The sequence below is a fragment of the Sarcophilus harrisii genome, chromosome 6 (genome assembly GCF_902635505.1).
Source record: "Sarcophilus harrisii chromosome 6, mSarHar1.11, whole genome shotgun sequence".
In the NCBI taxonomy this organism is placed as follows: Eukaryota; Metazoa; Chordata; class Mammalia; order Dasyuromorphia; family Dasyuridae; genus Sarcophilus; species Sarcophilus harrisii.
Window position 1 is genome coordinate 191,850,832 of NC_045431.1, and position 15,788 is coordinate 191,866,619.

Here is a 15,788-nt window from a genome sequence, read left to right on the forward strand (position 1 = left end):
ATTCCAGATCCTCTTGCTTCTGGAATTTTAGACTGATGATTATTAACCATACAAATAAAGAAATGGATTTTCAAGATAAATTAAGCAAACATTGAAGCTCTGACATCCTGTCAATTTAGAGAACTTCCTGTGTGGAAACTCTTTAAGGGAAGAATATTTTAATAGACAAATAACATATTGGTATTATTATGAAAATAGTTTTGACCTTGTAGACCCCCTGAAAAAGTCCCATAAGGGCAAATGTACCACTTTTTGAGAACTTCTAGTGTAGTGGAAAATATATTGAACTTGAGGTCAGGAGATCCGGATTTAAATCTCACCTCAGCATGGTTACTAGGACTAGTGCAAATGTTTGTTTTGGTCTGTCTGCCAGCGCTGTTATTGCCACTCCCTTTTGTCCTTACTGTTGCTATCACCAACTTGGGAGATCCGCTGTTCAGGACACATTGCAGTCAGCTTCAGTGCAGAAACCAAAGTCAGCTTCATTCACATGACTTTCTAGAACACTGGTAGGGAACATTTTCTTCTCTCGCCCTCTGGATTCTGCCACGATTTACAAACAGAGCTAGGCTGAATTATAAAGCTGGCAAGAGAATTGGCCAAGAAAAATGTTAAGAGAATTTCCCTTTTCATTGACCATGTCTAAGTACATCGGACAGAAATAGACCCACAAAGTAACTACCTCACATCATCACTGATGCTACAAAGTCATGCCATGAAATTAGGGATGTTGGACCTGGATATGTTGAGGAGTAAAGGCATGTCTGTGACAACTAACATGGTATTGACTTTTGGTCCAAATAAGAAACCAAGGCATTCTATTCTAGCAACTACTGGTAGAACCTTCAACTCTGAATAGTTAATTCCATTCAATTGATAGCATAAAAGAAATTTGCTAGTACTCCTGTTTATTAGAAAGCTGGAAACAGTGTTGTATTGCTTTCAAAGTATTTCTGGGGAAAAAAAGACCAAAAAGTGATTTCCTAAAGGAGTTTCCACCACAGTACTTACTTTAGACAAGAAACGCCTAAACTATATTCTCCACTCTTAAGTCACTCCATCAATACAATTCCAGGACAAATCTTTGAACAGAAGGGATATCAATCTGCCAATAATGTCTTATTATAACAATTGATAGAAATTTCCGGATGTAATTAAAGTCAGGAGTCTTTGGGCAGCTCTACAAAGAGCCTGCTAAATGAAAAGAGCAGTGAAAACAGCCTTCAAAGTCTTTCCTTGTGCCTTTATCATCATTTTCTCCATGTGGTTGAATCAGCTTGGTGTTTGCATCATTAGCCAACTAATATTTTTGACTGTTGAAAGAGGTTACTAGGAATTTTGCAGGAGTAAGTATGATTTTTTAAACTATAATAAACAGGTCATCTCTTTCTAATTACTCATATAGTGGAGGGTAAAGGAAGGAGGGTAATTTACCATGTCAAGGTTTGAGCTTCCCCTAATCCTAAATAATGAGTGGGCCAAAAAACAAATCATAGAAACAATAATTTATTAAAGATAATGACAATAATGAAACAACATTCCAAAATTTTCCTGATACTGCCAAAACAGTACTGAGGAAACATTTATATCTCTAAAGGTTTATATCAAAAAAAAAAAAGAAAAGAAAAGAAAAGAAAAAGAAAGATCAAGGAATTGGGCATGCAATTAATTAAAAAAAACTAGAAAAGAAACAAATTAAAAATCCCTAATTTAATACCCCTATAGAAATTCTGAAAAATCAAAGAGAGATGAACAAAATTGAAAGTAAAAAATATTGAACTAATTGAAGTAATAAATAAAACTAGGAGTTAGTTTTATGGGGGGAAACCCTATAAAATAGATAAATTGTTGGTTAATTAGTTTTTTTAAAAAAGAAGAAAACAAATTATCAGTATCAAAAATGAAAAAGATGAATGCATCATAAATGAAGATGGAATTAAGGCAACTTTTAGAAGCATATTTGCCCAAATATATGCCAATAAATCTGACCATCTTAGTAAAATGGATGAATATTTATAAAAAATAAATTGCTAAAATTAATAGTCAAGAATATAAAATATCTTATCTTAGAAAAAGAAATCAAAGAAGTCATCACTGAATTCCCTAAGAAAAAAATCCACAGAGTCATATGGATTTATCAGTGAACTCTAACAAATATTCAAAGAACAATTAATTCCAATACTGTACAAACTATTTGGAAAAATAGGTAAAGGAGTCCTATCAAATTTCTTTTCAGACATAAATATGATTTTAATACATAAACCAGGAACAGCAAAGACAGAAAAAGAAAATTATAGACCAATTTCCCTAATGAATATTGATGAAAAAAAATTAAATACTAGCAAGGAGAGTACCACACTATGTCACAATGATCATTTAGCATGACCAGACAGGATTTAAACCAGGAATTCAGGTCTGATTTAGTATTAGGAAAACTATAACATAAATTACCGTATCGATAACAAATACAACAAAAGTCATATGATTATCTTGATAGATACAGAAAAACTTTTGATGAAATGTAATACTCATTAAAAATACTATAAAACATAGGAACAAATGGAGTTTTCTTGAAAATAATAAATTCTCTCTATCTAAAATCAAGAGCAAGCATTATCTGTGATAGGGATAAAGTAGAAGCCTTCCAGTAAGATGGGGATGAAGCAAGGATGTCCACTATCCCCACAATTATTTATTATTGTACTAAAAATTCAAGAAAAAAAGAAATATAATGAATAAGAATAGATCTGGGGGGCAATAAAGACTCCAGATCAACAAAAGACAGAACTCATAATAATGAGAGCTAGCTCCCCTAGGTGGAATGGGTTGCCTCAAGAGGCACTTCATTGGGAGTCCTCAAGCAAAAGTAAAATCAGCTGGAGTTGTTGTAGATATTCTGTTGGTTTATGTCTATTGAAGTAGGCGGTGTAAGAGTCTTTTTCCAACTCTGACATATTCTATGAATTGCTTCCCATTTTTAAAGGTTCTTTTTGAAGATCAACTCCCTCAGGAAGCCTTCCCAGATTTCTGCTGGTAGGAACAACAGAGGTCTTCTGTGACCTCACAAAACACCTTGTTTTGTCCTTCTATTATGTAATGTCTTGTCATTTAAAATTTCATACTATATTTAGCTATATTTATGTTTCTTTCCCTATTAGCACTATGCTTTATTTAACCCTCTTTCCTCCAATGACTAGTACAGCTTCTTTGTACAGTGAATGAGAATGTCCACTCAAATTTTGGTATATCAAATTATGGAAATATGACTGTGTTATATACATAAGAGATGGTGAACATGATGAATACAAGCAAACTTAAGAAGAATTATATAAATGATGCAAAGTGCAGTAAGCAGAACCAAGAAAAAAGGCATACACAAGAACTATAACAATGTCAATGGAAAGAACAACATTCCAATTGAAATCAAATGCTTTGAAATTACAATGATCCAAAAAAGAGATATCAGAAGGCATCTCTCCTCATTTATTTGCATCAGTATGTATGAACATGTAGGGTGTGTATATGTGTGTGTGTATGAAAGAGAAAGAGAGAGAGAGAGAGAGAGAGAGAGAGAGAACATGGGTATAAAATACTGTCAGACTTTTTTGATATATTAATTTTGCATTATTTTCTTTCCCTTTTAAAATTCTTTGTTATGAGGGATTCCCATATTATACTTAGCTATGTTTGTGTTTCTTTCTCTTTTTAGCACTATACTTTACTTAAACTTGACTTCCTCCAATGTCTGAAGTCTTTGCTTTTCTTTGCCCCTAACAACCATTGTCCCTAGTTGTGCTTTCTGAGGCAAAGGAAAAGTCTAATTCCTCCTCTGTATGAGACCTTCAAACACTTGAAAATAGCTTTCATGTCCCATAAGTCATCTCTGATTCAGTAAAGGAAGTGAAGGCAGGTTATTTTAGGCATGGGTAGCAATATAAGCAAGGACACAGAGATCCAGTTGAACAAAGAACATATGGGGGGACAGAGAGTTTACCAACTTGGCTGGATGCTTAAAGTACATAGATCAATATAAGAAAAGACATTAAAGATAGATTGGTACCAGTTTGTGGAGAGCCTTGAATGCAAGACTAATATATTTGATGTTCACTCACAAGGCAATAACAAACCACTAATGTTTTCATTTTAACTCAATAGAAATTAATTAGGTGCCTACTTTAGTCAAAGGAGAGCAGTAAAAATGACCAAATTTATGACAAAGAAAGATTACAAGGGCAATGACATAATGATTAGATATGAGACATAAGAGGAGGTAAAAAAAATTCAGGAGGCTATTGTAAGCGTCTAGATGGCCATCAATGAGGACCTGAACTTCATTGGTAGAGGTGGTAACAAACAACAGAGAGGAAGGTGAAGATGGAGAGATATTGGGGAATTGATACTGATACTGCTGAATGACTTCTTGTATATAGAGAGGTAATGAAAAGAATCACCCAAAATCACAAGGTTTTGGAAACAGGAACTTGGTGAATGGCAGCGCCACTGTCAGAAATAGTGAAATTTCAATAAACAGACACATCAAGTCCTTCTCTAGACAATCCCAGCCAGTTTTTTCGATGTACTTTTGTCTTCATCCTCTTCCTCTATTTTCCTCCTCCCCAGCTTGGTGAAGCAAAGTAAGCCGCTGGTAATATATGTAAATCCCAGAATATTTTGGTATGACATAAAAACAATAATCTAAGGAGAAAAATCCCCATTGATGTTGGAGGAATGAACATCATCCTTATGGTAAGTTTGGGAGGAGCTGAGAAAATGACTTCCGGACTTCCACCATGGAACTAGTCAATCACTGGTGACTTTGGGCCCTTCTTACAAATGAACTGGAGCCCTCGGTCACAGGTCACATCATTCCAGGACATCAGAGAGGTTTGCTCTAGAGTTACACAGTGTTCATTTTGACCACTGTCATTGGGTTCTCCTTTTATCCAGAACCTGATGAGAAAAGAGGTTATCATGATACACGCCATCCCATTTCTTGCCTTTGGTCTCAGAACCAGATCCAAGATGGGGAAGCAACAGCCTAGAACCCTGCAGATTCTAGATCACTTGATGTCAATTTTTTGTCCTTATTTAAGAATTATTTAGAAAGCCCTTTCCATTGAGACTGCAGCAAGGATCAGGAGATAACTCAAAAGAAATTTAGCTTTGAGTCTCCCAAATTCCAGAATCGGGCCTGAGCTGAGACTAAACTCTAAGCCTCCATGTTGAACATAAATACATATGTTTATATACATACACACACACATATACAAACAAGACATAGACTGCCTGAAATGAAAGGCAGCCTAGAACACTGAGCATAGACTTTGGAGCTAGAAGGAATCATCATCTATTCCCAAAATTTCATTTTTGCAAATGATCACAGAGCCAGTGAGAGCTTAAGGCCCTTGTTTTCTGACTCACAGGCCAGGACCCTGCCTTCTGAAAGCCCCCATACACTGGATAGGGAGTCAGTTTTTCTCCATTCTGGCCTCCAGGGGCCATGGAAAAAGAAAGGACCAGGAAGAGAGCAGACATGATTCTATACTCACCGAGCATTCTCCCTCTCTATAAATATAGTTCCATCAGCCCAGTGCCAGGTGCCAGAAGATCCTATTTTTGTCAAGCCAATCCAATAAGGAACTCCATTGGCCACCTTATAAAGAAACTCCTACAAAATGAGATAGACAAAAGAGGTGCCATTAACTTAGTGAGGAGACTTGGGCTAATATAGCTCTCATTCTGTGTTTTATTCGTGTGTCTGTGTATATTCCTCCAAAGGGATCTCCAGGTAACACTTGTTTGCATCTCTTCCATGTCCTTATCATTTCATGTGGCTTATCTCCATTACTAGGACGAGAGGTAGGTAATCTGAGCAGCAGACCAAGACAATGATTCACTGGAGGAAGGAGTCAATGGGAGACAGTTTACAGTTGACTTGTTGTAAGCCCCCGTGTTATTAAATTCAGAAAATTACATTCTCCAAGGCTTATAAATTGGCCTATGTTACATTAAAAGCTTAGAGCCTCTTGTGGTCAGTGACATCTAAGGACTTAATGCTGTTATCTTGCTCTGGGAATTCTTCTGAGCCCTGGTCCTGAATCAGAAGGATCTCTCTCCTGAAGAGAGTTCCTATAAGTGTATAGTTATAAAGAAAAGACTGTATTCCCAATATGAATAGAGGGGGCACTTTCCCTCCTACTCTCCCACTACTTCCCATCCTGATAATAAGTCCTTCTCCTATAGAACTTTAAATTTTACAAAGTGGTTCTCTCACAACAGTCCGCGGACTTACAAGTATTGTCCCAGGTCATGTAGCTAATGAGTTTTCAAGTCAGGATTCAAATTCAAATCTCCTGACTCTAAATTCAATACTAGTTTTGCTTATACTTCATTCTCTTATACTAAGAGAAGTATATATCCTATGTATATTCCCTTATACCTTATATCTTTTATTATCCTTCTTTGGTCACCAACCTGTTCTTTTGTTGAAGTCACTGAGGTGAGATGAGAATCTTGAGTTGTGCAGAACTGCTCAGCACTGTACCAAGACTTTTTCATGGTAGAAAAATAGTAAAAGTTCCCTTCAAAAAATTTCCAGTTTTGAGAGGCCATTTCCAGAATGTAACCTGTGGAACAAGATGGAGGCAAAATGTCAAATTGCCAGGAGCTCAAAATCTTTCATCTTAAAGGCATTTCCGAGTCCAACTCATACCTGGGAAGAAATAACCACTGAAATATGCCTAACAGGAACTCATCCATCTCCCCTTAAAGATCTCCAGAGATGAGGAATTTACTTCTTGCAAACAATTTATTCTTATAGGGCCTGGCCCAAGAGGTCCCCAGGACCCCAAGAAGCTTCAGAACTTTCCCACAATCCCAACATGGAAGTATTAGAAAAATCTCTCAAGGACCCTTGATTCTAGTGCCATGATACTGAATGGTTCAGGAAATAAGGGGAAGACCAGTAGACTCACAGAATGTCAGAGCTGGAAATCTCCTGAGTTATCACCAAGCCCAGAAGTTCTTAATATTTTTTGTGTGATAGATCCCTTTGGCAATCTGATCAAACTTTTAGAGCCCTTCATAGGCTTATGTTTTAAAATATATTAAAAATATGTTGAGTTACAAAGGATACCAATCATATTAAATGCAGTGTCAAAATTGAAAAAAAAAACTTCATGGACCACAAATTAAGAATGCCTGTTCCAGTCTAATCTTATTTTTAAATGCTGAAACTGAGTTCAACAGAGGAAAAAAGACTTTTGGAATGGAATATTGTGGAGGACTCGAAGAAATCTCCAATTGAAGAAAGTTTAGAGCTGAGGAAGGAGAAAGGCTTTGAGATTAAGTAGAAGGAAGTGAAGCAGAAGAACTGGAGGAACCAAGACGAGAAGAACATGAAGAGAACTAGGAAGTTGACAAGTTGTCAAAAACAAGTTCAGAAAAAGGAAATTGGATGTGGTGAACATAACCATGTGGTGGAATCAGAAGATGCTAATGGAGAGAAAAGAGGTTTGGAGCTGGGCATGCCCTCAAGGCTGCTACCATATCCCAAGAGGGAAAAGAGAAGGGGGAATGAATGAGGATAGCATTTCCAGAAATTATGGAGAGCAGGATGAACTTTGCAGTGACCCATAATGGGTATGTGATATTTGTATTTCTTACTCATCCACACCAAAGAGCAGGCTGGTCTCCCTCCTAGAAAATAAAGTCAAGACTCTCAAAGAATGCTTCTCCAGGTTACCAAGGAGAATGAAGTTATGTTTAAGAGTAAGGGAGGGAGGACAGGTAGGTGATGCAGTGGATTGAACACCAGCCCTGAAGTCAGGAGGACCTGACTTCAAATCTGACCTCAGACACTTAACACTTCCTGGTTGTGTGACCTTGGGCAAGTCACTTAACCCAATTGCCTCAACTAACAAATAAATAAAATAAGGGAGGAGAAGCTAGATGGTACACAGTGAATAGAGTACTGGCCTTGGAATCAGGAGAACCTAAATTCAAATCCTGTCTCAGATGGGAAATTGAGTCCAACAGAGGGGAAAAAAAGCTTTTGGAATGGAACATGGGGGAGGACTTGAAGAAATATCTAATTAAAGAAAGTTTAGAGCTAGGGAAGGAGAAAGTCTTTGAAATTAAGTAGAAAGAAGTGAAGCAGAAAAACTGGAGCAACCAACATGAGAAGAACATGAAGAACAATTGTCTTGCCAAAAATAAATAAATAAAAGTAAGGAAGGGGAAAGGGGTTTCAATGGAAAAATAAAGAAGAAAACACAGAGAGAAATTGTGAACTGCGTTAGGGGATTGGAGGATGGGAAAACAAGGAACAGAGATGAAGTACAAGAAAGACCACTAAACACTTGGAGCTAAACAAAAGATAGGAGGGGGCTGAATCCTTTAGAAGGAAGAAGCTATTGGAAAAAATACTTATTAAGAGGGAAAAAAGAAGGAAGAAGTTGCTGTTCCTCTTCTAAGGAATGGTGGCTCAAAGCCATGGAAGTTGACAAGTGAAAGACCATCCCGCCAAGATCAGAGGAAGAAGAGTCAATGGTGATTGGTGACTTGCTACTGAAGCCACTTTTTACTCACCTGACAATAAAAAGAGAGATCTATTATCTTGCTGGAGCAGGTTTCCAAGTTGTAACAGAGAACCTCCCAGGACTCATCAGATATCTACAACTTGTGGTGATTCGCAATGGATACAAATGATACCATCAGAAAGAATCTAGAAAACTACAGTCAAACAGCACTGGCCCTCTTTCTACTCCTCACATAAGACACTGCATCTCCATACCTTTGTACTAGCCACAACTTCATTATTGGAATGCTCTCCCTCTTAACCTTCTTTTCCTCCTGGCTTCCCTTGTTTCCTTCTGTACTCATCCCAGTCTGCCCATATTACCCCCCCCACTTCCCCAGTGCCTTCCCTCTGAGATTACATATAAATCCATAATTATTTGCATGTTGTCTTCCTACTAAAAGCTCCTTGAAGGCAGTAACATTATTTTTGCCTTTCCTTGTATCTCCAGTATCTACTACAGTGTCTGGCACAGACTTATAAATGTTTATTGACTGACCTTAAAGATGTAAATGGTGCTTTTATTACTGTTGGTGATCAAGGGCAAGGCTTTTTTCCCCAAAGGTAAAGGACATTTTGAAAACAGCTAGTTAAAAAGATTTTTTTCTGAGATTGGGATATAGGTTTCTGGATGTTGTCCAGAATATAGAATGCTTAGAATATAAAAGAGCATACTCTTGGACAGAGATGAAATGCATCTAACGAGGACTAATAAAAATGTCTTTTCCTGAGATCTAATCAAAAGGACTTTAAACTGAAAAGAAAAAGAGTCCAAGGAGAACACTGCTTCAACAAACCCCTGGATAGAAGGTAGAATGTGGGGAAAAGAATAGTAAGAGGGACCCTCAGTAATTCACAGGAGGCCAAAATCCAAGAAGAGAACCATTGAAAAAACTCATTACCTCAAATACATAAATAATAGGCAACAAAACAGTTGAAGTAAAGAACCTAATGCAAGGAAGCAAATTTGATCCATCTATCACTAAACTTTAGTACAATGAAACCTATGACTGGAATATGAATCTGGAAGAGTACAATTTAATAAATAGGATAGGCAAGAATTTAAAAAACCAGAGAGATGGAGGGATGGAGAAGCATGTTGGAGGATATTTAAGAGAAGACAGCTGTGACAAGAAGAGAAGTACTTTGATCATTGGAATCTTCTACAATCCACTAGGATAAAAGAAATGGATAATACATTCTAGAATCACAAACCTGGCACACTAGCCTGATAAGTGGGGGTTTCAATTATCATACCATCTGCCTTAACAATGTGATCCTTCAAACAATGAAGAAATGAGTAATGGAAACTTCTCTTCCTTTTATATCATCCTCAACAAGAAGAATCAAATTATTGGGCAGAGGGGAATGATGAGAATTTTGAGGAGAAACAATCATTCCATATTGGAATTTGTGATAGTGAATAAAAGCAAAATTGAGTATAGTCTGATGTTCACTATAGGAAGAATACATCCCAAAAAGTGCAGAGAAAGCATAGTTAAGCATTCTGTGATCTAAATTCTATTAGCAAAGTCATCCTAAGAAGAATAAGGAGTTCTCAGAATTGAAATTCTGAAAATGCAGAAGAACGACTCCAATGGAGTGGAAATGACAGGTTTACCTAAAGAGAATTTTATACATGCACCATTAATCAACTTAAGTTTGAAAAAATACATGACAAGAAGGAGGAAGCAGGGAATGAACATATTGAGATTGAGTTGAAACTGGCAAGAAAATCTAAGGATAGCAAAAATAGAGGTGAGCAGAGACATTTCTAACTAACTATGTTTTGGAGAAAAAGAAGGCTCAAAGAAAACTTGGGTCCAAACACTTGTAATTGGTGGATGGGGTGATGATAACTAATTAGAGAGAAGATAGAGTTATTCAACTAATTATATTTCTGTTTTCTCTGCCAAGGAAAATTATTTTTGATCTGGAAAGGACAGAACAAAAATGACTAATAAGAAGCTGATACTCAAGATAAAAGCACCATGTAAATGCTAGCTAATATTATGCTCTTACAGATGAAAAAACTAAGGTCCAATGATGGCTTGGCTTGCCCAGGATCATAAAGTTAGCAAGTCACTAGGACAAGATTCAAGCCCGTGTTGCTGATTCCAAGGTCGATGCATAATTTACTTATCCTGCTGTATGCTGCCTTGATCAATCAAACCATATCTACAGTATTGTGTTTGATTATGACCACCCAATTTTAGAGAAAACTTTGAGAAATTGAAAAGTATTGAAAGGAAGGCAAGTGGGATGCTGAAAGACCTGGAGATCATATTTTTAAGGATTGGTTGAATGAAGAAGCCGGGGAAGAGAAGACAAGACTTCAGTGTTTGAAAGGTTGATGCATGGAAAAAAGATTGGATTTTTCTAGGGAGGGGGAGATTTAGGAGTGTAGAATAAGAAGCCATGGGTAGAAATGGAAAACAGGCAAATTTAGGCTTTCTATAAAGAAAACTCTCTTAAAATTTAAAGCTACCTGAAAGTGGAAAGGGCTGCTTTAGGAGCTAAAAAGTTCCCTTATTACAGATCATAGGAATAGAGAAGGGACTTTGGAGAGCCTCAAGTCTAAGTCCATTTTATGAGGAAACTGAGAATTTAAATGGGCTGGTGCCCATGGTCACACAGGGATTAAAGGACTGAAATGAGATTGGAAATCAGGTCCTCTGACTCCAAATTCAAGGCTTGTGAGGGATCTTGTTCAGATGTAAGTTGGGCCTGACTTTCTTTCTAATGCTGAAATTCTGTGATTCTGGAATTTGCTCAAATTCACACAGCAAGTCAGTGGCAGGACCCAAATCTTGAGACTAGAACAAGGAGGATGTTGTACTTTAGAACTTGGTTCTTGTTGTAGATAGTAAGATAGCAAGATAGCCATGATCCACCTGATAACTGGATCTGGTGTAAAACAACTGAGGCTGATAAAGACTCATCAAGTTCTCCAATGACTTTCAGCTTTAAAGTCACAGGGCAGAAACCATTCTTTTTTCCTACAGGGTTTCTTTTTCTGAAGGATCCCAGAGGCTTCTCCAACCCCCAGTGGCAGAGTTCTATATCCCCACTTTTGGGGAACCTTTCTCTATTCAGGGAACTCCTGCATGAGTTCTGCTGGTCCTTCCCAACCTCCCCAGTCTCCTTAGCAGCTGAAGCTTTAGGAGCAGCTCCTCCCACACACATGAACACCGCTCACTCACGCTGCTGTGACAATGATGCACCCAAGTTCTGCAGATCCTTCTTGAGCTGCTCAATCTTAGCATTTAGTTCTCCAGTTTTCTTCATATCCTGTTTCAGCATTGGAATCTGGGCATTTAAATGTTCAAGTTCTTCCCAATTGCTCATTAATTCCTGAAGGTGATTACTATTCTCCTGCAACATGGCATTTAACATCTGCATGTGAACTTTTGAATACTGCATGCTGAAATTTAACATCTGGATCTGGGTACGGGAATCCTTCAATTTGTTTCTTAGTGTCTTGATCTCAGAACTGAGGAAGACACTGGCATTCTCTGCATGACCTTTGAGCATGTGAACAGAGGTCTTGACATCATCTATCCTTCCCAGTAACTGGGGATCTGGAGAGAAAGAAATTGCAAGGTTAGCTGGAGAGTTAACCCTTCTATTCCAATCTCTGTGTTCTAGAGATGAGGAAATCGAGACCCAGAGAGACTAATTAACTTGCCCAAAGTCAGAAGGGGGATTCAAATTCATGTTCTCTGACCTCAGAAAGTGCTATTTTTATAGTACCCACTTGAGCTCAAGCCTAAGTTATATAGTAGTCATACAAGGAACAATTAAAACTGGGGCTAATAAGAGGAGAACCACTGGGGGGGTCATAGACCAGTCCCCCAACACAGAGAGGTAGGATCAGGAGAGAATCTAGGGAACCTTGAAAATAGGGTGAAATACACAAACATGGGGTAGGAATCAAAGATTCAAGTACACAAAACTAGTAAAAGAGTCATAGGAAGGAGGGGCAAGGGACTTCAAGGAGGAAAAGGGAAAAGTGAAATTATGAGAATTTGGAGCAGAAGATAAGGATAAATCACTTGAATTCTCTGGGCCTCAGTTTCCCTATCTCTAAAAAAAAAAAGTGGAACTGGATAGTCCTGAATGTCCCTTTTAGCTTTGGATCTTATTGTCTATTTTGCAGTGGTATATAGCTGAACAATGGAAGATTAGAGCAAACCTGGTAAAGGAGTATGAAGGAAGAAGAAGAGGAAGAGGATGAGGAGAAGGAGCAGGAGCAGGAGGAAGAAGAGGTGAAGGAGGAGAAGGAAGAGAAATAGGAAGAGATACAGGAATAGAATTTTTAAAAAGGCCTAGGGAAAAGTGGCCACCAAGAACAGAGCAAAGCTTAATCAAGATGAGGAGTAACTCCATCTGTGAGCATGCAAGGAACAAGATTCCCCCCTCCCCTAAGCTGGGAAATCAAAGACATTAACTTACAGAGAATGAACGTGGCCAGAAGGGAGGCAACCAGACCCAGTGCCAATAAAATAATAAACACATAGACAGAGGGCAAGGTCCTCGGGTCTATTGGAGACTCCTTTTTTGGAGGAGGGTCTGTTGGGAGAAAAAAAGAGAGAGCAAGTCTGTGGAAGAACCAGGTCCAAATATGTTTAGTCATGTTTAATCAAAGAGCATTTACGTAATATTTTCTGTATGTCAAGCTCTGGGCTAGTTGCTGAGGATACAAATGCAAAGAATGAAACCATTCATACTCTCAAGAAGCTGGCATGCTGATACAACTAGGAAGAAGAAAGAAGAAGAAGAAGAAGAAGAAGAAGAAGAAGAAGAAGAAGAAGAAGAAGAAGAAGAAGAAGAAGAAGAAGAAGAAGAAGAAGAAGAAGAAGAAGAAGAAGAAGAAGAAGAAGAAGAAAAAGAGAAAAAGAGAAAGAAAGAGAAAATAAGCAAGCATTCTACTGGGAGATTAGTTGTCTTTCTTTATATACCCAATGCCTAATCCAGTGCCTGACACATAGTAAGTACTTAATACCTTCTTAATTGACTGAGCAAAAAAGTACATATGTAAGAATAAATGCAAATAAATACAAATTAGTTAGGAAAAATGACCAAATCCAGGAATGGGCAAGAAAGAGAGAATGAGAAAAGTATGTATATTCAGGAAAACAGAGAAGACTCCCCTGGACTCACCTCGGGACCAGAGGGAGATATCCTGATTGTCTACTGTGAAATGAGCCACTTGTGCATCCATCACATTTTCCTTCATCCTGGCTTGTGCTACACTGTATCCTTACTCAGTTACCACTCAGAACTGTTACCTCAAGGACATATTTATCTAGAAATAGAAGTAGGAAGTAGCATGGTAAGATACCTGCCCATCTCAACCCCAAAAGTCCACACTACATCCATGAGACCAGGTTTAGACCACAACTCCACCCTTTGCCTCTAGACCAGAACCTCAAGGACGTCAGCATCAACCTTTTGCCATCCATCCAACCAAAGACTTTGTCACAGGAAAAACTCCCTAAATCCTATTCCTATACACCTTTTTCTTCTCTCCCTGTCTTCAAAAGACTGCTCAAAGTCTTTTTTGTAATAGCAAAAATACTGGCAATTAAGAGAATGCCCACCTATTAGAGTTTGGCTGAACACAGTATAAGAATGTAATGGAAAATGATTGTACCATAAGAAATAATGATTCGCATAAAGTGATGGGTAATGAAATGAATAGAGTCAAGAAAATAATTTATATAAGAAACATATTATTAATAAAACTTTTAAAGATATGAGAACTCTGATCGGTGTATTGACAAGCTATAATTCCAGAGTACCACAGATGAAGTTCCTGACAGAAAGAAGATTGACTCAAAATGTAGAATGTTTTAGGACAAGGCCAATGAGGAAATTTATTTTGCTTGACTTTGTATATTTATGTTTTTTCTTTCTTTTTTAAAAAATTATTTTATTTATTTTTTAAATCTCTTTTTTTCTTTGGTTTTTGAAAGTATTTTTAATTAATTAATTTATTTTTATAAAGCTTTTTATTTTCAAAACATATGCACAGATACGTTGACAACACTGACCCTTGCATAATCTTATATTTTAGATTTTTTCCTCCTTCCCTCCACTCCTTCCCGTAGATGGAAAGCAATTCAATATATGCTGAACATATTAAAATATATGTTAAATCTAATATGTATAAATATATTCATACAATTCTCTTGCTGCACAAGAGAAATCAAATAAAAAAGAAAGTAAATGAATATTTTCTTTCTTTTTAAAAAATTATCTTATTTTAAAAAAACAATATGAAAAAGAATAATAGAAAAGGAATACAAAGCAAAATGAAACAAAACAAAAGAGAACATTATCATGTGCCCAGCAGATCATCAGGGAGGATCCAAAATATATAACAACAAATTACCAATTTAAGAAAGTATATATTTATATTTATATATATACAAATATATATTAGTAGAAAAATTATATTTGTGTGTTCATCTTTTCTTTACTTCCTTGTAAATTGTTTTTTTTTTTGTTCTCTACTATGTACTTTTTAAACTTTATTCTTCCCTCCACTTTCATCCTCCCTATCCCCAAGCAGGCAATAATTAAGAAAGGATATATTTATGTATGCATATGTAGATACATACATACATATACACATACCCCACATACACATATACATATCTTTCCTATGTCTGCTGACTCTTTGCTTTAATTTCGTGCCTTAGTTTGTCTTGCTATTACTTAATCTTCCCCTATCCATGGATCCTTCCCTTGTCTTCTTCCCTCACCCTTTGCTTTCCTGTCTGCCCCATCCATCCTCCCTTATTTCTTTATAGATTTTGAAGGGTCCTATACTTTTCACAGCATATGTATTGTTGCCTATTTAATCCATTCCCTATGTGAGTAGGTTTTCAGAACTATGAGCTCTCCTCTCCCTCTAATACTCCTGTGTCTGTTCTTCTGCACCTCATTTGTAGAACATCATTTTTACCTTAACTCTGCCCCAATTTTTCTTTTGAGCTCCATATTGTTGTTGTCAATCTTAAACAATTAAAAAGCATTTTTTTTCATTTTAAAAAAATTAACAATTTATCCATGCTGAGTTCTTTGAAATTGATCTTTGATATTGGCTCTTATATGTTAAATTTTCTATTAAGTTTGGGTTTGGTTGATACAAAATCCTAAAACCCTGCAAATTCGTTGAATGTTGTTTTTTTTCTCATTCAGA

At 36.9% G+C, this 15,788-nt stretch overlaps 1 protein-coding gene across 1 annotated transcript; it reads right to left on the reverse strand.

Annotated features, from left to right (window-relative positions):
- Positions 1–2,312: 2,312 nt before the first annotated feature.
- On the reverse strand, positions 2,313–14,184 carry CD207 (CD207 molecule). The gene is made up of 6 exons (XM_003773478.2): positions 13,742–14,184; positions 13,034–13,150; positions 11,782–12,159; positions 6,475–6,626; positions 5,550–5,668; positions 2,313–4,950 (listed from the first exon to the last, which is right to left on the reverse strand). The coding sequence occupies exons 1-6, from the start codon at positions 13,815–13,817 to the stop codon at positions 4,797–4,799; spliced, it is 996 nt and encodes a 331-aa protein (XP_003773526.1). The 5' UTR covers positions 13,818–14,184; the 3' UTR covers positions 2,313–4,796.
- Between the last annotated feature and the right edge of the window lie 1,604 nt (positions 14,185–15,788).